This window comes from Myotis yumanensis, unplaced genomic scaffold, assembly GCF_028538775.1.
Source record: "Myotis yumanensis isolate MYYU_CA2020_CCGP unplaced genomic scaffold, mMyoYum1.0.hap1 SCAF_10, whole genome shotgun sequence".
Lineage (NCBI taxonomy): Eukaryota > Metazoa > Chordata > Mammalia > Chiroptera > Vespertilionidae > Myotis > Myotis yumanensis.
The window spans coordinates 21196522-21222796 of NW_027223761.1; the positions used below are offsets into that span (position 1 = coordinate 21196522).

Here is a 26275-nt window from a genome sequence, read left to right on the forward strand (position 1 = left end):
TTATCTATTTGGGGGCCATATAAATATGCACATATCCACAAAGCAACCAATATAACAGGTCCTTATGTGGCTAAAGAAGAATCTTCACTTCTTCAAGTTTTCTGAGTTTGTATTAGGGTGAATGTACAAGAGATAAATTCCCTGAATAATGAGAGGGAGAGAGAGAGAGAGAGAGAGAGCTCTCTGGACATTAGAGATTTAACTTATTGTAATCCTGTAACTTCTCTCCATGTAGCACAGTTTTGGGAAAACATTTAATCGAAATACAATGCAGTCATAAAAGAATAAGCTTGATTAATTTCTACAAAGTAACATACCTATGTAAACACCATCTAGACCACAGTGTAGAATATCACTAACAGTACAGAAGCCACCTTTGTGCCACTTCCCAGTCATCGTCCCTACCCGAGGTAACAATCTTCTGATTTCTATCACAGATTACTTTTGTCATACCCCTCATTCTTCAAACATTCCTTACTTTCTGGAACAATGAGATGTTCCAGGGTGACCTTTTACTTTATCTGCCCCGGCATTGGGATCAGTCATTTCTTCAAGGAGTCCTGGTTCCATTTTGTGTAGAATGGTATTTAGAAAATTGGATCTGGACACTAAGTGTGCTTATCTTGCTGCTGGAGTGCCACAGGGCTCAAAAGGGAAAGGAAAAAGAGTGCTGTCTTTATCTCTATCCCTAACCTAGGCATTAATACTAGACTCCCAAATCTTACCTAACATTTGAAGGTTCATTTTGGTCTTTCTCTTTCCTATGTTTGAAAGTCCTTTTTGTAAGTGAGAAATCTGGCTAAGTTATCCTTAGTATATTTACTCATTTGCCAGGCTTAGATTCTGTCAATATAAAAAACACACCTACTAACCAGTGTTCAATATTTGTTAGAAGATTTTTCTTTGAGGGTATATAATCAAAACCCTGTACTCAAAAGTAGTTATTTTTTCTCTTCTGTGTAATTATGTTATTCATTTGACATAGTTAGGCTCACTTGTTTCTGTTTGTATTCCATTTTAGGTTTAAATTCTTCATCATCACCATCATCATCATCTTGGGTGAGTATATAAAACATGAAAGCTCCCAAACCCCAAATTACACAAAAAGCTGTATTCAGAAGCGTGTTACTATCCCTCCTCCACCCTGTCTACCTTGTTAATGTGCCCTCATTAGTTTCTGGTTCAACTTTCCTGAATTGCTTTTTGTAAGTGTAAATAAATACTTTTATATTATCTTATTTCCTCTTCTTTCTTACACAAAAGTAGCATACTATATATAGTCTTTTGCACTTTGCTCTTTTTGGTTGACAACCAAGATTTCCATATCATATATTCTTTAGTTTTCATGTACAGCTGCATAGTATACCATTGTGTGAATGTATCATAGTTTATTCAACCAATGTCCTATGTGAGTTTCCCCCCCAATATTTTTCAATGGCAAACGCTGATGTACCTTGTTCATATGTACTTTTGTACTGGTGAAAGTATATCTTCAAGGTAACTTTAGATGTGGGCAAAAGGTAAACTCACTTGTGGTTTTGTTAGATGTTATTAAATTCTTCTGCCATAAGGCAGGACACTCCCACCAGCAATGTATGAGTGTCTCGTTCCTTGTGTCTTTGTGAAGAGAATGTGCTGTCAAGCTTTGTAATTTTTACCAAGTCTAATCATTGGGAAAAGGTATCTCAGCATAGTTATAATTTTCATTTTTTTAATTATGCCTGAAGTTTTCCATCTTTTCATATGTTTAAAGGTCATTTAAAAATCTGTATTTGTGAATTGTGTGTGACTTTTGCTTAATTTTTATTGGTTTTTGATCTTTCCTCTCTGAATTTTAGAGTTCTTTGTGTATTTGGGATGCATAGTCTCCCTTTATCTTTGATGCCTGTTAATCATAGTTATTTTAAAAACAGTGTGAGTTTGTGGGACTATTTTATTGTCTTTTCTTTTGGGTTTTGGTCATTTTCCTAATAGGCCTGGTAGTTTTTAACTGAATGTTAGACTTTGTGTCTAAAAAGTTGTGGAGACTCTGGATGGTGCTGTTTTCCTGCAGAGATGATTTAGGTTTCCACTGGCTAAGAGGTGATGTTTGGGTAGACAGCCTTGCTCAAGGCTGGTCCATATAGGGTTTGCTCTTACTCTAAGGAAGTGGCCCTTTTGGGGTCGAAACTGAAAGTCTGGGCTCTTTACCTTCCTCCTTGGCAGTCCTCAGCACAGTGAGACTCCTATTTTTTTCCTAGATTTTTAGCCTTGTAGCAGTTGCTTTCTGCTGGTTTCTCTGTCTCATTGGAGCACGTGCAGCTTAGGAGTCAGCAAATGCCTTTGGGGACATTTGCACTATGAGGCTCACTTCTCTGCAGCTCACTCTTCTCCAGGATGTTGGCCTTTCAATTTTTGGCACCTCTTCCAACACAGCAAGACCACTGCAAGCTCTAGGTTGCTGTTATCTCTTCAGCCTTTATTCCCCACATAGTAAATTGGCAGATACCCTGATGAGAAACAACAGTAGCAAGTGCAAGCTCACTGCAGTGTGTTACCCTGTCCCCAGAGTTGCAGCCTATAAAGTCCCGCTACCGTTATTATTTCCTCACGCCTTTACAGGGCTCTTCTTTTACATTTTATCTCACTTTTATAGTTGTTCTCAAACAGAAGGGTTATTCTGATACTATTTATTCCATCATAGCTGGTAGCAGTAGTCATCTTTCCATTTAGCACATTTCATTAAATTTATATGGAAATGAGAGAACACAGTCAAATTGACAAAGCATTTTAAAATTGACAAGGAAATTGGCCACTGTTGGGGTGGTATAAATTGTTAAATCAAAAACCTTAACAAATTTATTTGCCCTTTGACCCAGCAATTCTGCTTTTAGGTATTTATTTTAAGAAAATAATCACGTGTGTGTGTGTGTGTGTGTGTGTGTGAAGGTTTATTTACAAAAATTCCAATCTGAGTCAACAAAATTGGAATCATAATCCTCAATATGTGATAAAGGATTTTATAAATTGTGGTGCTTTGATACAATGGGATATAATGGAATTCAACATTAAAATGATGTAGGAGAGTATTTAAACATATCAATAATCTATTGTTAAGCACAAAAGATTGCAAAATAACTTGTGTTGTATGGTCCAATTTAAGAATATTTATAAAGATATATAAATATAAGGCTAAAATAATGCCCCTTCCTTTCTCCCAAATCAATAACAATAATAAGAACAGTAAATAGGTTTGTGACAAGGACCTGCATTATCAGGGAAGATTTATTTCTTAGGGGAAAAACTTTAATTTCCTTTTGAAACCAATGGCCAAAATTTAATGCAATCGCTTTTGTGAAGCTAAAGATTTCTGCAGACCATCTTATTCTATGCTGCCCTTTCACTTGAAGGTACCCTTCACGGCAGCAATCACCGACTATGGCCTCTTGGGTTTGGAGGATGCTTCCTAGGAATGTCCGTTCCTTGACCACATCATCAGAGAACCAGCGGGTTGAAGATTGTCATCGTCACCAGGAGGCCTATGGGTACTTCTTGCCCATCCAGACGAGGTGGCAGGACAATGATCAGTATGGCCACGTGAACAATGCCGTGTACTACAGCTACTTTGACACCATTATCAACCACTACCTGATCAGGTAGGCTTGGGTTCTGCAGCCCCACATCCTTACGTCAACACTCTGGGAGTTCAGGCGGGCATTGTGGGAAAGGATTCCTTCCATTTTCCTCTGCTAGTGCACCTCTTTCATTGAGTCACTGAAAGTCAGATTATTCCAGAGGAGAACCCGGGGACCGACATGTGGGTGAGGCAAGTGTCGTCCTGCTGCTCCTGCAGCCTCAGGTGTACGGTGTCTTGGTCCTCTGGACTAAACTATCAGCAAATGTGCAGGCTTTGAATCTCAAATAAGCACCTACACAACAAACCATGTAATATTCAGACCCTGGGCAACTTGAGCTGACAGAACATCTGCCCTTGAGGCCTTTTTGTGAGACAAGCAGCTGCTGTCCCCATTGAAGACACATAAGGGGCAGGAGAGAGAGTAACGATACAAAGATATTTGTTATAGTTGCTGAATGTCCTCAAGACATGATTGCCATCCTATAGGTATGTTTACAAATTTGGTTAGTATGATTCTCTATGTGAAAGACTGCATGGTATAGACAGATCTGCATAAATCCTCGCTTTGTCTTGCATTAGCTATGCAATTTTGATCAAATTATTTAGCCTTATTGAATCTTCTGTAAAAATAGTTCACATTTATCAAGAGCTTTCTCTGTGTCTAGCACTGTGAAGCATTTAAACAGATTTTCTTATTTAATCCCAAGACAACTCAATGAGAGAGTAGCAGATTGTCAGTGCACTGCCTGCATCTCCTGCCTATACCCTTTCGGGGCCGCACTGGCCTGTCATCTGTCAGCACCAACATTTATCTGCCCAAGGACGATCTCTAGCCACCAGAGCTCCTTTGGCAGTTAGGCCAAAAGTGCAAGGAATTTATGCCTCCTGGAAGCAACCTGCAGTCTCTGAGTGATGGGAGTTGGGGTATAAATATCCCAGCATCCTCACCTCTTGAACATCTGTGATCACTTTACACAGATTCCCAGGCTTCCCTAGTGGGACTAAGCTCAAATTCCCAGATTGGTACCTTAAAAAAAATAGATAAAATTTACATAACATAAAATCTACTGTTTTAACTATTGTATAGTGTACAGTTCAGTAGCTTTTAGTGTATTCACTATATTGTGCAACCATCACCACTAATTCCAGAACATTTCTATCACTCCTTCCCCACCACCCCCCCCCCCCCCGCCAAAAAATTCTTATTAGCAGTCACTCTTAAGTTCCCTTTCTTCCCATCTCTTCACAACCATGAATCTATTTTCTGTCTCTATAGATTTACCAATTTTGGACACTTCATATAAATGTAGTCATGCAATATGTGGTTTTCTGTGTCTGGCTTCTTTCACTTATTATGATGTTTTCAGGATTGATCCATATTATAGCATGTATCAACACTCGGTTACTTTTTATGGCTGGATGATAGTGCATTATATAGATATACCAATTTGTTTATTCATCAATTGATGGATATTTGGATTACTTCCATTTTTTGGCTATTATGGATAATGCTGCTATTTATGTTCAAGCTTTTGTGTGGACATCTTTTAAATTCTTTTGGGCATGTACCTAGAATCGAGTTGCTGGGTCTTATGGTAACTATATTTAACTTGTTGAGGAACTGTTAAACTGTTTTTCCACAATGGTTGTGCTGTTTATATTACCACCAGCAATTTATGAGGGTTTTTGGTTTCTCCACATCCTTACCAACATTTGTTATTATCTTTTTTATTACAGCCACCCTGGGGTGTGTGAAGTGGTAGCACATTTTGGTTTGGATGATGATTAATGATGTTGAGAGTCTTTCCATGTGCTTATTGGCCTTTGGTATATTGTCTTCAGAAAAATATCGAATCAGATTATTTTCCCATTTTTCAATTAGATTATTTGTCTGGCTTCTTTCACTTATTATGATGTTTGGCTTCTTTAGATTATTTTTATTGTTGGGTTGTAATAGTTCTTCTTATATTCTAGGTACTAGATCCTTATCACATATGATTCATAAATACTTTCTGCCATTCTGTCGTTTTTCTTCACTTTCTAGCTAGTGTCCTTTGACCCATAAAACTTTTTAATTTTTATGACAGAGTGGTAACTTTTAAATTAGCCAATGCTTCTTTATTGGCTACGTTCCTTCTTGTCCCTTCCTCACTCCTACAGGAATATAAATCTACAAAAAATACCTGATAGTTCTTACATCATGGATTTGCTGTGTCAGGAAAGTTAAACTTCTTCTTTCAAAAGGTTATACATAGAACAACTTTCACTTGGAGAGAGTGCCTGGTTGTCCCTTGGTGATATGTGGTCCCGAATCTTCACACTAATTTTACTTTGTGTGCGCCTGTCAGTAATTCCTCTAGAAGTTTTATTATGAATTATAAACTTTTCAACCCTCATTTTAGCTTTTAGGGGAATGTGTGCTTTATACCTTGAAATTCACAGGAAGAAGTAAAAAAAGTAAGGCTCCTTGTAATTCCACATCATTTGTCGCATAGAGAAACTTAACGGTGATTTTTTCCAACTCGCTCTAGGGCTACTCACTTTTTTTTAGGAAGGAGCCTTGTAACTTCTTTGGATCAACTCTTAAGAATCATCTCAACACAGTTGGGACCTAGTGGTATGTCTTAGTCAGTTCAGGTTGCTATAACAGAATACCATAGACTGGGTGGCTTAACAACAGACATTTATTTCTCATAGTTCTGCAGTCTGGAAAGTCCAGATCAGGGTACCAAAATGGTTGTGTTCTGATGAGGGCCCTCTTCCTGGTTTGCAGACAGCCACCTTCTTGCTCTAGCCTCACATGGCCAAGAGAACAAGCTCTAGTCTTTTTATCTTCTTACAAGGACATTAATCCCATCATGGGGGACTCTAGCTTCATGACCTCATCTAAACTTAATTAATTCCCAAAGGCTCTACCACTTAATACCATCCCATTGGGAGTTAAGTTTCAACATATGAATTTTGGGGAACACAGACATGTAGCTCATAACATGATTTTTGTGGCTTTTGAATGTGTCCTATTAGTGAATGGAGCTTCTGGAAAGATGATGTGCAAAAAAATGCTGGTTGAGTCTTTTATCCAGTGGAGATTGTGGGGGTAGTGATGGGGGTTGGCAGCATGAATTCCTACCAGAGTAAAAAGTGTCCCATCTCATGAAGAAATTTCCAGGTATTACACATTGATTCCAAAATTGTGAAAATACCCTGGCTATTGTGGCCAGGGACTTTCTAGTCAGGACAAAAAAGTGGTTTACCTTTATACTTTTGCTAAGAGATCTGAGGATTATTTTTAACAGGTTGCTCACTGACTGTCAGAAACCAAGCCAGCACCACATAAAGGTGCGAGAATTTCGCCAGCCCCTGTGAGGAAGGGCAGCTGGTCACACCCAAGCAATGCATCCCAGCCAGGCTGGCACACTGGCCTCCTTCCACTGGGCTTTCCCAGGATGAGCAGCGCAGTACATGCGCCAAGAACCCATGGGATAATCAATGAGGAAAATCCTCCTCTGAGGGGGGTTTTCTCCAGGAGAGGGGACCAGGGAGTGTGGAGGCATGGCGAGGGAGGGTGAGAGAGACAGCAGAAGAGGCCGCAGCCTGCCCAAAGTTCCCATCACTTTGACATGCGGAAGGGGTTAAGTCATTCTTGAACAGTTTATCGCTCATCAATTGCAATTAAATATGTTTATATTAAATTATGTTCTGTAATTAATGTAAAATCCTTTAGCCTGTGCTGTTGTTAGAACCAGATGCTGAAGTACCAACAATATTTCAACGCGACTGTGCTGGCTCGCCAGCTGTCTAACGGTAATTACTTTAATCTCAGCTTGTTATCTAATTATCACCTTTGTAAAGGGAAAAGTACTCTCTAATGCTTACTGATTGTTTCAGATGATGATGAAGAGCAGGGAACAGCTGTCAGAGATCTGGGCCCTGCTTATCACAATGAAGGAACTTATCCTGAAGCCTGAATTCAGGGCCAAATTCTGAGAAAAGATGTCTCAGGCGGGAACAGGGGACTGGCCAGTAAGGGGAGACAGTTGGTGTGGTGGTTAAGGGTGTGGCCCCTGTGGATAAATGGTCAGGTGACACCTGCCTCCTACAGTGATGGCGGGGGAACAAGTTACTTGGTTAAGACTCAGTTGCCTCATCTGTAACACGGAGACAGTAATAAAAACAGCATCTATCTCAGAGGACTGATGTGACGATTGAATGAGACCATGCGTGGGAAGCCCTCAATGCAGTGCTTGACGATATGTACATATTTAGTAAACGTTAACTATTCTTCCTTAAAAAAAAAAATCAGTGTTGGTTTTCTGCGTTCTCCTGATCAATTCGTTTTCCAAATTATGTTTAAGTTCTGTCCTTTTGGGACTGAAGTTTACCTTTGCATTGCTTATTCAAAAATGGTTTACCAAACCAGTCAAGAGTATAAACAGGTATTGTCAGGGAAATCTTGAAACTCTTAGGGGGAAGAAGAAACTGTTTCTGGGATATCTTTCAGTGCTTTATGCATGTATTTGCATATCAGCAGTTGATGTGGTACCTGTAGTTTATTCCACAATAACCATTAAAGCTAATGCCCTTGGGATGTTTATTAAGCTCTTAATATCCTCCCATGCTTTACCTCTTGGGGGCTGTACCCCACCAGAGGGGAGTTGGCACCAGTCTCCCCCATGAGAAGAGCAGGTCTATCTCCCCCGTTAGACTGTGAGCCCCTCATTTATATATTTTGAGTCTATTGCCTGGTCTGGCACATGTTTAGTCCTCAGTGACTGGACAGAGCTAAACAAGATTATTCCTTCTCGGGCCATGCTGGCTCACCAGGGTTTTTCTTTCCCAAAACACCTCCTCCTGGGGCCGTGTGCCAGGCCTCAGTCTCCAGGATTTCTTGCCACAGGTTACTGTGTCCTCATATCCGGAAACTGCCAAGCAGGCTGTGGGGGAGACCTGTCAGAGCACCTGGGGGGCCCGACCATCATGGTGGGAGTCAGATGTGTCTGGTTTAGCAGCAACAGGAGCAGGAGGTCGGAGCTGGCACAGCTTGAGCCATGCACCTGAGGAGGGCAAAGTAGGGGGGTCTTTTAAGGTAAAAAATGCCCAGGTGCAAAGAGGGTTCCTTTATGAGAGGGGGTCCCACCATTCGTCACAAGAGCATCAAACACCACATAAACTCCCTTCATTAGAAGGTACCCCAAACCAGACTCTGCAGTCACTCTTGTTTATGGTATCTTTGGCTATTGAAGGAAATAGCCTAAAATGAGAGCAATGGCCCAGCCACAGAGACCTTAAAGCCATCTTTGCGTGGCCTCATCTCCCATCACATCCCTGGTAGTTCCTTTCTCTCCTGCAGTAAACTACCTATGGTTCCTCGCAAGCAGCGTGTTGATTCTCAGCTCTGTGCCTTTGGTTCAGCTGTTGCCTTTACCTGGAATGCCCTTCCTTGCTCCTGTTCTTCGACAGTCAGACTCTTCCTAGCTTTTCCTGACCTTCCCAATCACCACCTCTCCAATAGAATGTGTCCATTCTCGGCATTCCCACAGGATCCTTGATTTTATGTATCACAGGTCCAGAGACCTTTTTCAGAAAGCAGCCAGATACTAAATATTTGAGGCTTGATGGGCTGCTGTTGCAACTGCTCGGCTCTGCTGCTGTGGTGGGAAAGCGGCCTTAGACAACGTGAGCATGGCTGTGTTCCAGTAAACTCTATTGTAGTTCCCTGCTTGTTCCATTTATTCCACTTTCTCCGTGCTCTTATATTTGTATAGCTTGAGTCACTCTTCTGGCTACTTAACCATAGGTTGTTAGTGCAGTATTACTGAAATTTTTCTCTTGTAGTGACATGTCACTCTAATCCAGTGATGACAAACCTATGACACACGTGTCAGAGGTGACACGCGAACTCATTTTTTTGGTTGATTTTTCTTTGTTAAATGGCATTTAAATATATAAAATAAATATCAAAAATATGAGTCTTTGTTTTACTATGATTGCAAATATCAAAAAATTTCTATATGTGACACGGCACCAGAGTTAAGTTAGGGTTTTTCAAAATGCTGACATGCCGAGCTCAAAAGGTTCGCCATCACTGCTCTAATCTGAACTCCTCAAGCTGGGCACTGTAGTGTTCTAGCCTCCATTTCCCCCTAAAGCAGTGCTGGGACCAGGTCTTGCATACAGGTAGTTAGTTTCAGAAATTGATCCCCAAGAGCTAGACTGGGGACCAGGAGGAGTGAACTAGGAGAAGGAAGTAGGAATGAACTAGGAGTGAACTTTGCTGAGCTGATTAACTGTGGGCAACAGCAGCTGAATTCCCCTGGGGATGCCCAAGGAGCCCTGCAGAGTGGGCCTCAGAGTTCCCTGCCCAAAGGACAGAAACACGGGACATTTGTCCACTGGCTCCATCCCTCACTGGCCAAGGTTTGCGGAATGGGGTGTTAGCCCCCTCTGTTCCAAGTGTGTGCATGTGTCCGAGTCACCGAGTAGATTCCTGCATCTGCCCAGGAGATTGGGACGCAAAGAGACTCTTCACGCTGCCCAGGCAAGGTGCTGTCAGGTCAGGCCTGAGTGCTGCCGGCTGCTGCAGCAGTGTCTGGAAGACTAAGGGGCTTCAGAGGATGTGAGGCAGCCTAGCAGGGCGACCAATAGGTTTAACGTTCATTGGCTGCTGCCCAGCACAGTAAGTCTTACATTCTGAGAAGTAGTGGTTAAGGGCAGCTGTTGACGCTAGACTGCCCAGGTTTTAATCCTGCCTGGTTCTGCTCCTTACTAAACGTGTCACCTCAGGCAAACTACGCAGCTCTTCCGATCTCCCTTCCCTCATCTCTGAAAGTTAATTATTAACAGGCACTTAGTAAGTACTAAATCAGTGGCTTTTTTTAAGTGAATGCTTCTATCTTTGCTTATTTCTAAAAATAAAATGTACTCTTTCCAAATTGAACTTTAAATACCTCACCAAATAAGATGTATTTAAATACTTTTTTTTCCCACTAGGAATAGAAAGTAAGAAGGAAAAAGACACAAAACACCAACCTAATACTGCAACTGCATCTGAACATGACAGTAATCGCTGAGCTTCCTGGCTCCCAAGAAAACAAGGGGAACAAGATGAGCTGCATAATTTGCACTGTCTGATAAAGGAGTACATTATTTTTTCCCCGGAGAATCAGACTTTTGTCTCAAATTGAATTCTAAAAGGAATTTACCAAGGAGGCTTAAACAACCACAAGAAAGGAAGGAGCCTAGAAAGAGGGGATTTATCTATTTTGGACTTGACCAGTGCTTGGCACATGTGGGTGCTCAGTGACTGAACAGATAACAGGAAATGTTTTCGGCAGCAGATTTTCTTTCATGAGAGTCAGCATCCTGCATCTGATGACCTGTGTGAAGGAGTGACTGTAATGGTATGGTTTGGAGCCGGTGTGGAGGACAGAGGTGAGAGGGTCTGGCCCTGAAGGTATGTTGATTGGGTAGCAGGCAGATGGTCTCTTGGCTACCCTGCTTGCTCAGAATGCTGGGCCTGCTACCACACATCCACACACACACACAACTAACCTCTGTTGCTTCCTATTTCCAGGAGGCTCTTCCCTCGTCCCCGCATCGCAGGCTAGCTGAGCAGACTCTTTCTGTAGTCCCCCCAAGCAGACAGGTGAGAATGAGCTTCCTATGGCCTCAGCCAGCATGAGATTTTTCCCTGCTGTGGTGGCCTTGAGCCCGCTGAGTGAGGAAGGCCTCCCATAGGGCTTGGTCTTCAGTTTTGCTGAGTAGCATCTGAGATCCTAGGCAGGGCCATGCTGCCTTTTTAGTATGTTGGCATCTCAGGGCTTCCATTAATATTATGGTGACTCTATCAGTCTGCAGGCCTCAGTTAAAATATTATGATCTGCCTTCTTGAGCCCAAGGGAATCTCATTATAAATAAAGTAATCTCATTTGCGGGTATGTTCTCTAACCCACAGGCCTGGAAATGTTCAGATACAACATGCCGGGGAAGTTGGGCTGTCAGATTAATACATTGTGTGAAAATTGGGGCCAGAGGTCACCAGTCTCCTGATACACAAATCTCCCTCTGAGAATCTCATTTCATTCAGACTATCAGTTAGATTAGAAATGCCCTAATTATCCCTCTGAAATTAAATTACTTTATGTTAGGGTGATATAATGAACAACCATAAAGAAGATATATACAACCAATCATCTTATTAGTCACAGCAAAACCAGACCATACACTAAACAGACCTTGCAGATTATTGTCAACTAGTCCCTGTCACAGAGAAAAAGGGTGAGGGAAAGGAAAAAAGAGAGAGGTTAGCTTGGTTCACCTCTGGCCAGCTGTGGTTCTTGCTGTGTTTCTCTGCTGAGGTGCTAAGAGTTTCTTCCCCAAGGTGCTGCTGTGCTCTTGACCTTATGACTTGGAGGATGGGACATCTATTGCCATTTGCTTTTTCTTCTTTTTAATAGTAAACCACAATGACTTCATTGTTAATTGCTTTTTAGCTAGTGCATAAAAAATGCAGCACTCATAAGTATGAAGTTCAAGTCACGATGAAAAAAAAGAAGATAAAACATATTTGCTAATTCTTTGAAAATTAGATAACTAAAACCAAAACAAACAAAATCTCTTTAGCTAGGAGTCATAGTTAAACTTATTTGGTGGTTATAATATAAAATATTTATTTATTTTATATATTTGTTTATACTGAAGTAAATATAAATCCCTTCACTTCTTTATTCCAGAAACCTTCCCAGTATCTGTTGAGTGACATGGCTCTGTTGCTAGGGTCCACTGATCCTCCACAGAGAGACTGACCTCTATCAGTTAAAGTAAATGATGCTAGCTGCTGTAATGGATTACCACCAAATCTCAGTGACTTAACAAAAGGTAGTTTCTTATTTAAATCACTATCCAATACAGGTCAGTGTGTGTGTGTGTGTGTGTGTGTGTGTGTGTGTGTGTGTGTGTTGGTCTGTCCACGCAGTCACTAGAGAACCCACCTTGTGGCTCTGCTCCCTTCTAGGTCAGATTTCTCAATAGTGGTGCTCTGTTGTAGTAGCGCCAAGTAAGTCAGAGCACTATGTACTTAACACTTAAAGATGTCAACACATAGGGTGAGCCCTATTTTCTTGCTTCCTTTCTTCCTTTCTCTCTCTCTCTCTCTCTCTCTCTCTCTCTCTTTCTTCTGACTGGGGATCTAACCTTCAACCTTGGTGTATCAGGATGATGCTCTAACCAGCTGAGCTACCTGGCCAGGGCTTTGAGCCCTATTTTCATATAAGGTGAGCCTCTGTTTAAAGAGTTTGGCCCTTTGGGTAACCAGCTCTTTTCCTCATCTCCAGTCACAAGCACCAAGATACTGACCGGAGCTTAAAATTTTAAATTATTATCATTTTTAAGAGCACACACTTGAACTTCTCTCTTAGGCTGAGGTTATGCAAATAGAGACGGTTGGAAAGGGATCACCAGGTGTGTGCTGGTGACCCATTTATTGGAGTCAGTTTCTTACGACTCTCAGTGATAAGTAGATGGGTAGTTTCCCAGAGGTGTGAAGGGATATGCTGCCTCATTTACCAACTTAGTGCCCACATGACAGCATCGCACCTTAGAAGTTGTGCTACTAGATAGTGCTTCAGTGGAAAGAGTTTGGGGTGGGGGACTGGTGCCCTGGACTCCTGAGTTGGCTGTGCCGTTGTCCTTGTGGTTGTTGGTGAGTCGGGTCACTGCCAGGGCAGCCAAGGCTCTAAATACCTACTCTTCTGGGTGGGTTTTTGACAAACAGCTCTTGCCCACCCCCCACCCCTGCTACACACACACACACACCTTTCAATATGGCTGCTGTGCTGCAGCCAGAAAGACATTTTCTAATGACATGATACCATCTTTCTACCCTTATTCCTGTTTATAACTTTTTCATGGCATCCAATTTGCATTTCAGATAAAGGCAAAACTCCTTTGCATGTCCTGCAAAACTGCAGGGTCTGGCCCTTTTTCAGGCTCCTTTGGGGCCATGCTCACCCTCTCTCACCAAGGTTACTGTCCACCAGCCTTTTTCCAGTCCAGCCCCTGCCCCCCAGGGCTCCATGCTGTGCTCTCTGCCTTGAGAGTTCCCCTTCCCCTACCCCATCTCTCTCCCCTTGGTTATCTCTTCCTTACCTTTTAGGTCTCAGCTGAAAGGGCACTTCCTCAGGGATGTCTTCTGAATGCCCTGACCAGGTCCAATTTCCGTCTCCTGGCTTTCTCCTTACCAACCACAGGATAGCATTGTCAGAATGGCAGTTTTTTCATTTGTTGGAATAATTATTTGAAGTGTAATTCAGTCTCTATCATTTGATTATAATCACCACGAGAGCTATGACTTTGCTCACTGTTGCCTCCTAAGGCCTTGGCACCATGCCTGGCACATTGTGGGTACTAAGACATTTTTTTTACATGAATGAATGAATGAATGAATGAACAATCTGGGCTATCTGGAAATTTGACACCGAAATGCTACTTGTTTGAGTCACTGTAGAGCTGCTGACAATTTGGAAGTGGGATTCCTGCATTCTGGAATGGTGCCCTCAAGACAGCTAAGGTGGTCAGTGAAAACGGTGTGACGTTCAGTATTTCTGTGTCAGCTTGACTTCATTTCTCTTGGAAATCTTAATAGAGCCTGGTAACCCCATAGTTTTCCAAAGCCTTATACAGTAGAGCCTTGACTTACGAGTTTAATTCGTTCTGAGACTGAGCTCGTTAAGGAGCTAGTTAAGGAGCTGGTTAACTCAAATTACTCTATCAACTCAATGCAAAAAATCGGCCGAGAGACAGCTGGTATCTCAAAAAACTCGTTAGTCGGGACACTCGTAAGTCAAGGCCCCACTGTACTTACAATGTCTGTACCTGGGCATTCCATGTGCAGCTAGCCACCCCTAGGAGCCTGACTGGTAGAAGGCGTGGATGGCAGGTAAACTACTGGTTTGGGGAAGGAGAAGACTACAGATCACTCCCTTGCTCTGAGCTCACTAATTCCCTTCCAGGTTAAGGAATGGGGTGAGCAGTCCCTGAGTGTCTCTATGTGGAAGTTGGGAGGAAGGTTGGGCAGCCCCTGGAGAGCTTCATCCTCTTACAATTCACTGCATGCGGCCACCTCTCAGCTCTGAACAGAGTGAGGTATGAAGTCATTTCCAAAGCAGCCTCTATGAAATTTCATTACACGGTGTTTTCAATTTAAGGGGAAAGACCTTTGCGGAAACTAATTTGCAGTGGCTTTAATCACAGAGCTCAGGGACTGCACACTTTCCCCATCGCTGCAACTAAAAAGGCTCACTGGGTTTGCAGATTGCCCCCGCCCTCTGCTCCTGGATTCCTCCTGGGGTGGTTGCACATCCCCTAATTTTTGCAATTTTTGAAACAAAAAGGAAGTAATTATACTCAGTCATCCTGCTGAATGTGCATGTGTTGGAATCAGAACCCATTTGAAAACACTCGGAGTTAAAGCGAATGGAATGTGTTCTAGGAAGGGGATCATCTTGGGGTTGTTTCTTCTTCCCTGTCAGCCTCTCCTGCCCCTGGGGACTGTCTTTTGGGTTCCCTTGCTCCCTTATTCACTGACACCACTGGAATTGTTCTTTACCTGGAGGTCAGGTGGGACTCACAGAAAGTGAAAGCATTTAAGAGTCAGTAAACCTAGGCCTATAAACCTAGGTCAGTAAATCTCAGTTCTCACTTACCAAACGTAGTCCCCTAGGAAATTCACACTTATCTTAAAGCTCACATAGGGTTTCCGGGAAGATGCAGTGAGGCAAAATGTGGGAAAGCCTGTGAGGTCTGCTCCAAGGTAAGGGGTTGTAGGAGTTGGTGATACCTGTTTATCCAAGGTTAATATTGAAGAGCACTTGTCTGAGTCAAAAGACTTCCTTGCTGACCCAAATCCTCCCCTGGTGAATATCACAGCTGCTTGAAATTTTGGGGGGTGAAACTTTGCAGTTTCTAGAATCTCCTGTGAAAATAGAAAGATTCCAGGAAGAATCAGACACTAAGTAACCCATTTTCAGTCATCAGCATTTAGCAGAGACTTGTTTATCAGATATCTATTGGCTTCTTGGGGAGAAGAATGAGGAGACAGATGTGGGGAAAGCTGGCCGTTTTGTGAGGGTGTTGGGAACTGGGGTGGATGGAATATCTTTATACTATGGTGTTCTCTGACACTGTGCTCAACACAGAGTTGGGTAAAATAAAGGGTGAAGGATAGCACATCAGGTACTAGACTAAGTATTTCATTTGTTTAGTGACTATTGGTCATTCTTTTTGTCTGTCAGCAACTGGACATGCTTCATATGACTGCAGGAAACCCCTGCCCCGCCACACACACATTTTAGAAGCTATGAATTGCTGATACATACTTGTTTCCCCAGCATCCTTTGCAGCTAAGAAGCTGGTGCACGATCCAGATGCACCTGCCCTTGGCTGTGACTTAGCAGCTGCTGATGTGTTGAGGTAGGGACCGTGCAGAATCCTATCTGGCCAGAGTGGTGGACCTAGGATGGCTACATCCCGTGTGAGATGGCAGCCATGACAGTGACCCCATGACAGTCATCATCCAGAGTGTGCTGGGGATAGTGGCTGTGATAGCGGTTTCTTCGGGGACTTGCTCTGTTGATATGATTTCAAGTGTTATTCCTGACAACCTGTCTCCAGCCCTTGCAGAGATTTGTGGTCTCTCCAGAGTTCATTCAATAACCCCTCTTTCTTCTTCAACTAGCCAGACTTCATTTCTGTGATGTCGGTCAGTTCGCTGTGTCAGTTTGGGGAATGTACTGAGCATCTCTAGGTTTCCATTTCTTTATCTCTAGAATGTGGATAGGAATAGTCCTACCTCATAGGTTTCTTCTGAGAAATGAGTAAGGGAGAGAACAAGGCAGGAGGCAGGGTGTCTTGAGGACAGTTTCAAGGAGGGAATGAGAATGAGGGCAAACATGCTGTGAGGCCAAGAGATGAAGACTGGATTTCTTGAGATGGGGTCACTGGAGACTGAATAGGACTCTGCAGTGTTGGGGCACAACTCCTATGGGGGTTGGGGGAGCTTTGAAAAGTAAATGCCAACTGAAGGATCTTAGTGGGTTTTTTTTTATCATTAAGATGGGAAAGGCACCCTTATTTTAAGTACTGCTGTGGACACTGCCCAGAGGGAGAGGTTAACTTATTAGTGTTCCCTGATGGGTAGGAGGGCATGGGGCCCAAAGCCTGATGGGAATTTTGGCCAGGACAGGAGGAGTCACAGCAGGGAAGGCAGGAGCAGGAGGGTGCCGATGTCACCTGGAAAGGTTAGGTCGTGGAAGTTGACAGAGTTCCCATGAACTGGCTTCCTTTTCTCTTTGAAATAGAAGATCAAGTTGTCTGCTGAGTGTGTGGGGTTAGGTGGACAGGGGAGGCCAGAGATTCAAGGAGAGTGGAGGAAGTTTAAGTATCAAGATCAGAGACCAAGAGTGTGAGTTAGATATTGTTTAGGCTGCTGTTACAGGAGACTCCCAAATAGCGTGGCTTGAATAAGAGAAAGGCTTATTTCCCCGTTCACACAGCAGTCCAGGTGGAGGTCTGGGCTGACAGGGGGCTCCGCAGTGTCAAGGGGAGGCCAGAGCCAGGTCATGCAGGGCTTTGTGGGCCTAGGGAAGGGCTCTGGATTTTATTCTAAGTGGGATTGAATATATCGGAAGGGATGCAGAGGGAAGGCAAGGGGTGGACCTCATGAAGGGAGTTAGGGAGGGCACCAGGGGACCTGTGTCTTCCTGATGTCTAGAAAACTGAGACAGTCTGGTGAAGTGCCCCTCCAGCACAGGGGAACTGTGCCCCCACCTGCTGCTCCCAGGCTGGTGGGCCTGTCAGTGGGGAAAGACAGGAGAAAGTTTGATTTCCTGTGTGTCCTGAAGTTCTTGCTTTTTGGTCAGTTAGTTGCTTTTTGGTCAGTTAGTTGCCCATGCATGCACAGCTGCGCGCGCGCGCGCACACACACACATACACACACACACACACACACACACAAACTGATTGGGGCCCAGGCTTGGGAATCAGGTAGACTTGCGTTTAAACCACAGTGACTGTGCCTATTGCTAGGTGTCTTTGAGAAGTGGATTAACCTGTTGCAGCCTCCAGTTCCTCCTCCATAAAATGGTGATATGAATAGAATGCCCTTCATAGAGTTATTGTGAAGATCAAATTAGAGGGAGCATGTAAAGCACAATTCTCAGCATGTAGTAAGTGCTCCATATATTACAGCTACCATCATTACCAAGGTTAGTAAGTCAAAGCTATCATCTTCACCATCATTTTACCTTTCTCCAAGAAACGTATTTATCTACTACAGGCCTGATGCATGAAATTCGTGCAAGGGGCTCGGCCCTCGCAGCCCCTCATGGCCCCTGCTTTCTTCCAGAAGGTCGTCCGAATGGTCATTCTGCTGTTCGGTCTAATTAGCATATTAGCTCTTTATTATATAGGATTAAAACAAACTACCCAAACATCTCAAAAGGTACATTCGAATTTCAAAAATCCTACTTGGAGCCAGCATTTCTTTTCCCTTTCAAGCCTGAGTCTGGAGAGGAAGTTACTGGTGGTGCTTTTCAGTGGGAAACCACCTGTCCACCCTTCTGTGTTCTCCTCAGAGAATCTGTTGTCCTGGGAAGTCTTTTCTTTAGATAGCAATTTGGCTGCTAAAATGAAGCCAGGCTTCTTTGTGTCTAAGCCTGCACTGGTTCCAGGGCTCGGTGTGGGGGTGGACAGGCTTGCCATTAGCAGGTGATGTTGGAGGCTCCCGCTGGCATCCCTTCTCCTCGCAGAGCCATGGGAAGCCATGCTGGCTGTTTGTGAGCACTTTCACATGTGTGTACGTGTGTGTGCTGTCCCACATGTACTGTCCCAAGGATATGATCTTACTCTTGTTTCCCACTTTAAGAGGCTGTATAGCCATGTGTCAGAGATACACACAGACCCACCCCTCCCTGGACCGCCTTTCAAGAGCTAGGACACTCCAGTTCTTCCTGAGAAAGGGGTGGGCCCCACTTTTCTTCTCTGTAAAATGAATGCCTGGCACATAATAAGTGCTCAATAAACAGTAAGTAATTGATAAGACCTGGGTTCTAGTTTTTGCTGTGCCATTAACCAGCTGAGTAGCGTTGCCTAAGTCATTTCACCTTGATGTTATAATGGCTGGAACGTGTGGGGAACTCAGAAGTCCCTTCTCTCTCGGAGGTTTTATGATTTTATCAGCAGCAACTAGACTTGCCAAGGCATTAGGGGTGAGTTAATTAAATGTTTGACCAAATATAGCAGGATAATTTTTAAGCTGATAATTTTGTATGGCCCTCGAATGATGTTATAAATATCCAAATGGCCCTTGGCAGAAGAAAGGTTCCCCACCCCTGCCCTAGACTATAGGTCAAGGTTCCCTTGGCCGTTTGCCTGTCCCGAATGATGTCTCTCTCCCTCTCCAATGGATCGTTCCTGCCACTGTAGACACATGTCCACTATCTCTCATCTTTAAAACATTTTTTCGAATCAGGTCCCATGAGTCAGTCCTTAGTGTTGGAATTTTGGGGGAAGAGAAGTTCTATTTCGGTTGGAGTGCAGAAGTTAGATCAGCCTGTGGCAGTTGGTGGCCCTCTTGCTCTCATAACGGAAACTTCACCTGCCAGTGACGCCAGCAGGTGAGCAAGCCACGAGGTCCAGGGAGCTGATTCCTGCTCACATCACTGAGTACCAGGTACAGCCTTGCCTGAAGCTATCTGCATTCAGACTTCTTAGTTATAGACATTGTTTTCTCCTGCCTTGTTAGCTTGTTTAAGCCATGGTGGGTTTTCTGTCACTGTCAAAAAAAAAAGTCTGACTGCTCCTTCCCGTGGCTAAGAGGAGCACCCTGAACTGTAACAGTAAGGATTTAGATCAGCCTCAAGGAAGAACTTCCAGATGACACTGTAAGACTCCAGTCTAATGTGGAGATCCAAATGCGTTCAAGCAGTGTCTGTTGAGGGCTGGCTACAGATTAAACCAAATTAATCCTAATGGGATTAACTCTGTTAAGGTAGCAACTGATGTCCCCATTTTAAAGAGCAAGAATGGGACTCAGAGTAGGTAGGTAAGTGGGCCATAGTGAGGAAGTGAGGAGCCAGACTGCACACGCTGCTTGCACCCTGGGAAGCTGCATGAGGTAGCTTGTCCACATGACAGAGCTGAAGCACTCAGCCCCACACCCAGTGTACTGTGGGTGCCTGAGACCGGATACCTGCCATGGGGCAGTTAGACTCACAGCAATTAGCACCCAAGGAGGGAAGGTCCACTCATCCTCCCAGCTCCCCCATGCCCAACATCCCTTTCTCTTACTTTACTTGGCAATTATAGAGTCATGCTCATGTGATCACATGGTTGGTCCCCCATTCACAAGCAGGCTGGCATTGGGAGTTGTTACAGGAGAGGCCAAGAGTCTTTGCCTCCCATGCCTGGGGACATCTTCCTTTGGGCTTTGGGGGGCCCTACTCCCACTTGCACACCAGAGGTCTTTTCCAGAACATGTAGAGAACCTCACCCAATTCGGAGCGAGATTTTTCCATTACTGTACTTTCAACATCTTCCTTGCAACTCAGCTCATGTACTCCTGTCTCTGTGCCATGGCCTACTGTGGCTGCCACAGGAGACTGGGCTGATGAGAAATCAACCGTTCAGCACTTGAAGGCCTGGGTGAGGCAAGATCTGACCGTTGGGAACTTGCACTTCAAGCTGAAGAGACTAAAGAAGCCCCAGGGTCCAGATGCAGTGCTTGGGGCAAAGTGATTCCTCAGGTATTTTGATGGCTGGAGGCTCTGGCCAAGGAAGGGGCCAGATGGCCGGGTCCCTGAGCCGTCCTTCAGGCCCACTGTATGCAGGGCTCAGAGTGCACAGAGAAGAGAAGACAGAGGCCTGCCTCTGCGGTGTTCACAGATTAAATAAGGACAAACCAGATAGTTGGACAGAGCACCATAGCTCATGAGCTGCTTTCATGGGTGAAAGGTAGGGGGACAGGGGCAGAGACTCGAATCTGCTGAGGACCTAGTTAAGGACAGAGAATTTTCAACTGAGACTTAAATGCTGTATCAGATATGTGTTTGGCTGAAGTAACATAAAACCCTACAAAGAATGGCTTTAAACTATAAAGGCATCTAATATTTAATGTTGAAAGATGATGTGGGAGATGGGATGTCCAGAGGTAATTAATGCTAATGGTAGCTCCTTGTTTCTGGATATTAGAATGCACACACACTCAGCCCCATTGTTTAGAGGTAGTCTATAGGCTCAACCACGTCGTCAGTGACTCAGAAGCCATCCACCTCCCTATCCATTATTAGTAGAATGTTGGTGTTACTCCCTCATGGTTGCACAATGGCTGCCTCCACTCCCGCCATCACATCTGTGTAATTAGCATTCATCACTGCATAATTAGCACTCACACCAGAAGCAAGGGGGCACCTTCTTCCCTGTCCATCTCTTTCTTTTCAGGAAAGAAAATCTCTCACAAAGGCCCATGCAGACTTTCTCTAATTCTCATTGGTCAAAACTGGGTCACGAGTCCTTGCCCCAAACAATCACTAGTGGAGGAAATGTGGTTGCTGTACAACTGGGCTTGGACCAACCATGATACCTTAAAATTAAGCATTTTCGGGAAGAATGCATCAACACTATCCTGCTGTAAATGAGAAATGGACAAGGTAGCTGAGGTTTCAAGGCCAAGAGGACAGAAGAACAAGAGGAGCACATCATGCAAAGGTAAAGAGGTTCATGAGACACCTGGGTGCTTGGATTAATAGTTCATTACTGCAGGAATACAGCACAGGTGGGGAAAGGTGGGAAAGATCTCATATTACATCTTATTCCTGGAGCTGGGCAGGCCATAGGCCATGGGGAGCTACTGAGAGACACTAAGCAAAAGAAGGAGTACCAGAGCAGATGGAAAATCATAGGTGTGCAGAGGTCCCTATATTTTATGAATCGAGCAGAGCCATCTATGACAGGCAATTATGTCACTAATACTTTGAAGGCCTCTGTTCAGATTATTATAATTGACAAGAGAGACTATATATGACCTTAATTAATGACATTAATTAATGCTAATGGTAGCTCCTTGTTTCTGGATATTAGAATGCACACACACTCAGCCCCATTGTTTAGACAGCTGTGATGTCACATCAGTGACACCTGCATCTCTCTCACCTCATCTCCCACCTGCCCTGGGCCCAGCCTTCAAATCCCCCCGCCCCCCGCCCAATCAGGGCACCTAAAATAACCCAGCACCTGTGTTGTAATTTATACAGGACACCCTCAGTTTACAGACGAGAAAACAGAGGCTGGAAGTAGATAAGGGGCTTGCTGGGGAGTTGTGGGGGTGTGATTTAAACCCAGAGCTTGTCTTTCCCAATCCACCATGCTACTTTATGACTTCAGAGGAGGCATCCCTCCAAACACAGCTAAGATGTTTGCTAATCCTGGGCTTCCTTCTGCCTCCATGCCTCCTTTTCATTTTCTGTGGTCAAACCCAGGAGTCAGGACCCCTCTCCGAGAGGGAAAGGCCCAACTCCTGCATTCTAGTCAAGAAACAAAGCTGCACTTAGTTATCCTTTGTGGTCCATTAACACGGGCCACAGGACCAAAAGTTCCCTTGGGTTTCTCTGCAGATGTTAGGTAATGTAAGTGTAGGAAAGTAGCACCAGGTCAGCCTTTCTGCCCTACAGTCTGGCTCACAGCCTTTCCCCTTCAGAACCACATTTGTTGCTGTTGGGAGTTACTGTGAGAATTCTTTTTCTTTTCCATCTAGTTGTTCTGATTAATTCCAAGTGCTACATCTCTACATGCTTCTGAAAGCGGAGGATGCACAACCTCAATTCTGTGCGCAGAGGATGCAGAACAAGAGTATCCATATATCTTTCTGAAGCACCAAGTTTATTGCAAGACTTGAAAGAGAACTGAATACTAGAATAGGAACTGTTCCCCTCCCGCAAACATGGAAGAGAAGAAGAGCAGGGGATGGGAGAAGGGCCCTGGGAAAAATGGGCCAGTCTCTGGAATTTCACCCAGATGGGGGTCAAGTGGTGGATCTGCAGTGGGGGCTGCTTCTCTTGGTTTCCCCTAGAGGGCTCCAGGCTGTCCTCCAAGCTCACCAGGTATTTTGGGTAAGATGCTTCTAAAGGCCACGGAGCTGCTAAGTAACTCTTGATGTAAATCGTGTGCACACCCCCGTTGTCTGCTGGACCAAGTCCTTTTGTTCAGGAGTCTTGGAACACACTGTGTATATGTTCCACTTCCTCCAGAAACTCTCTGGTACCTATAGCTTCTGGCCTATCTTCCCGCACCACGTGGCTGGCCTCCCTGAGCTTAGCATCTTTGAATCCAGCATTTAAAATATAGGCACTCTGGCCTCCACAGAGTCATTGATTGTGGACCAGCTTTGGCCTGGCTATCCATAACTTAAATGGGGCCTACTCCATTCTGTTAGCCATGCCGCTTCTTGGACAGTGTAAGGCAGAGAGTTCTCAAAATGAAGTCCAAGAACCACCTAGCCACCCCCTTCGGGCCCTGGAGTTCCACTTCTGCTGCTGCTGGTGGTGCTGTGGGTGGAGTAGGAATCCCTGGGGCCACACTGCAGGGCTGGGCTTGGCCTGGTGGTCCTGGACTCCTGGCTAGTTAGAGGATTGACAGACTCTTTGGGACTCTGCCTGAGTTCTGGCCCTCAGGCTGCCGATCTGCCTGGCGGAACCTGGAGAAGTCTGGCTGAAACTCCCGAGCTGGGGAGGGATTACAGCGGTTGGGGCCAGGAGAACAGAAGGCCCTTACCCTGACTGTGTGGCACTTCGCTCTGGGTTTCTTGGTGCTCAGGATGGGGTATGAGGCCATCATGCTGTGATACCTCTCGCAGGTTGATGAGTGCTGGGTCTGGTCCCGCTCAAACACCAGGTTCATCCTCTCCTCTGTCACCTAGGGATTCATGTCGTCACAGGGTGGCTCACTGCAAAGCCTGAGTTTCCTGGTCCCTCATGATTTGTTTTAAAGTCCCTCTGTCTCTGGGGTGGAGGGCCATCATTTCTTTAAATTGCTTTTATATTTTGCATTCCCTCTATCTTTGGGGTGGAGGGCCATCAATTTCTTTAAGTTGTTTTCCCATTCTAAAGATTCGAAAAATGGCACGTGGTATTTCCTGCTCAGTATCCGCTTCTGCAGCTCCCAAAAGTCCTTTCCCAGGACCATCTCATATAGAATCATTCTCAGGCTCCATAGTTTCGGGGCAGCATAAGAGAGCAATCTACAAAAGGTGTTCACCTTATTGCTGGTAAACTGAGTGCTGAGTCCAAAATCCACAATTTTGATGTTCATGTGAGCATCAAAGAACACATTCTCTGGCTTCAGGTCCCTGTGTACAATGTTTCTTTGTGTGGCAATACTATACAGCGGATATTAGCTGTAGGAAAATGCCTTTGGCTTCATTATTCATTTAGAGGCTTTTTCCTGCAGAATGTGGAATAATGTTTTCTTGTTGATAACTTCAAACAATTTTGCTATATTTGGGTGGTTCAATGCCTTCATTGAACTTTGAGAATGGACTTCAATGGACTTTGAGAATGGAAGTCTCTGGAGGCTGAAGGTGTTACTGAAAAACCCAAGTTCAGTCTGCTCGCCACTATCAAGACAATATTTGAGGGACAAGTGTTGGGTGAAAAGGAAAGGTTGCTTTATTCAGGAAGCCAGAAGTCTGGAAAGATGGCCATCTCCAAAGTTCTAGACCAAGCAGATGAGTTTTAAAAGGGAGGCAGGGGAGCAGGCAATTCCAGGGAACTGAAAGAGAAGTCTGTGTTTCTTTAGTCACAGATAACACTTTTTCACATCAGACTTCTGGCTTCAGCAGCTGGTGGTGGTTACCTTGAAAACATTCTTCTGCAAGACAAACCCATGGGATAGTTGCTCTTGTTGGTATAATCACTATAATTAGCATTGTTAGTATTGTCATTCGTGTAGTTAGCAAGTCACCTTGCAGCCATCTTTGTTGCCGAGGAGCCCCACGTTGGCCATTATGAGCTCCTGAACACAGTAGCGAGGTTGGGCTGGCACCTTTTGACAGTGATGGCTGTTAAAGTCATTAATCAGCAGGACTTCTCTGTAGCCAAGCCCCTGGTGATTTTAATGCCCCTAGTATTTTGGGCGGCTAGAATTGTTCTCCCAAATATGTACTCACAAGTTGCTGTTGTGGTGCCTCTTTGTCAAGCAAGAGGAGATAACTTGATGGTGCTTTATGAGGTCGGTGCAAGAAACGAGCCAGACACAGCTGGGGATTAAACCACCGTGGTTTTTCTCAGTTTTTGGTCTTAAGACTCCTTTATTCTGACATTAAAAAAGGATCCCAAAGAGCTTTTGTTTATATGGGATATTAGTCTGGCATTTACTGTATTAGAAATTGAAATCTAATAGAATGCTTAAAAAATAAAAGCATTTTTCACATCACCCTTTACCATATGTCTTTTTCAATAAACATTCTGAATGCTTTATATACACATTTACTCAGTTTCATAGGGACAGGGATTCTGAGGAAAACAAAAATGGTATGAAGGCTAGAAGCTGCACAACAGTCTTCCTTCAGGTGTTGGCCCAGGAGATACTCTGAGATGACACCAGCTTTTGTTGCTTCTCCCTCTTATGATGGTTTATTTTGTGTCAACATGGCTGGACCATGCTTCAGATGAAATTTACATTAACATCGGAGGACTTGATGTAAAAATAGATTGCCCTCCAAATCTAATTACCTGAGGGTCAAAAATAAAACCAAAGACTGACCACTCCCAAGCAAGAGGGAATTCTGCAGCAGACAGCCTTCAACATGGGCTGTTTCTGGTATCTAGCCTGACTGCTTTTGCACTCGAACTGCAGCTTTTTCCTAAATCTCCAGACTGTTAACCTCTCCCATCAGACTTTGAACTCACCAAACCTCCACAATCACATAGCCAACTCCTTAACAATTTTTATATCTATAACTACCTGTCTCCTATTGGTTCTATCTCTCTGGAAAACACTACCCCAGCCTGTTCACATGTACCCTTCTCCCTGGTTCTGTTCTTTCTTTCTTGTAGAATTTATTTCCTAATGACAATGTAATTTAGGATAACAGTGACCTGGCAAGCTCATACCAAGGCACTCGAGACAGATATGTGTTCCCTCCCACATGGGGTTTGGCTGTAAAGGAGGAAGAGGGCAATGCTTAATACAAACATCACCAAGAATGGACACTCAGGCATCAATGGAAATATCACTTCCCCAGAAAGCTAGACCTGGTAACAGGCACGATGCTAGAGAAGAGCCACCCTGCAACAAGAAAAGCATGAGAACTTCACCTGCCTAGTCCTGCCTGCTGGAGGGATGTCAAGGGAAAGCAAGGGCTTTGATATCTGATGGACTCGGGCTTAAATCCTGGGCCCACCATTTACTTGAGTATCTTTGGGCAAATCCCTTAACTTCTCTGAGCCCTAGTTTCCTCATCTGTCAACTGAGGCTTTGATCCAGTATAGGATTGCTCTGAAAAGCCAGTGAATGAATACATGTAAATTGTCTAGCCTGTGGTAGAAGCTAAATCAATCCTAGCTTCTCTATCCTCTTGGGAAGAGAGATTGATTTGTGGGAGGCAGGGGC

At 44.1% G+C, this 26275-nt stretch overlaps 1 protein-coding gene across 3 annotated transcripts in view; it reads left to right on the forward strand.

The window, feature by feature from the left end:
* LOC139018989 (uncharacterized) overlaps positions 1 to 26275 on the forward strand; it is a 121473-nt gene that overhangs the window by 45931 nt on the left and 49267 nt on the right. For all 3 annotated transcript variants that reach the window (XM_070428106.1, XM_070428108.1, XM_070428107.1), the window contains 2 exons: positions 1022 to 1059; positions 3390 to 3635. In XM_070428106.1, the coding sequence (XP_070284207.1) occupies positions 3418 to 3635 (218 nt within the window). In that variant the 5' untranslated portion in view covers positions 1022 to 1059; positions 3390 to 3417. The remainder of the gene's footprint in view (positions 1 to 1021; positions 1060 to 3389; positions 3636 to 26275) is intronic.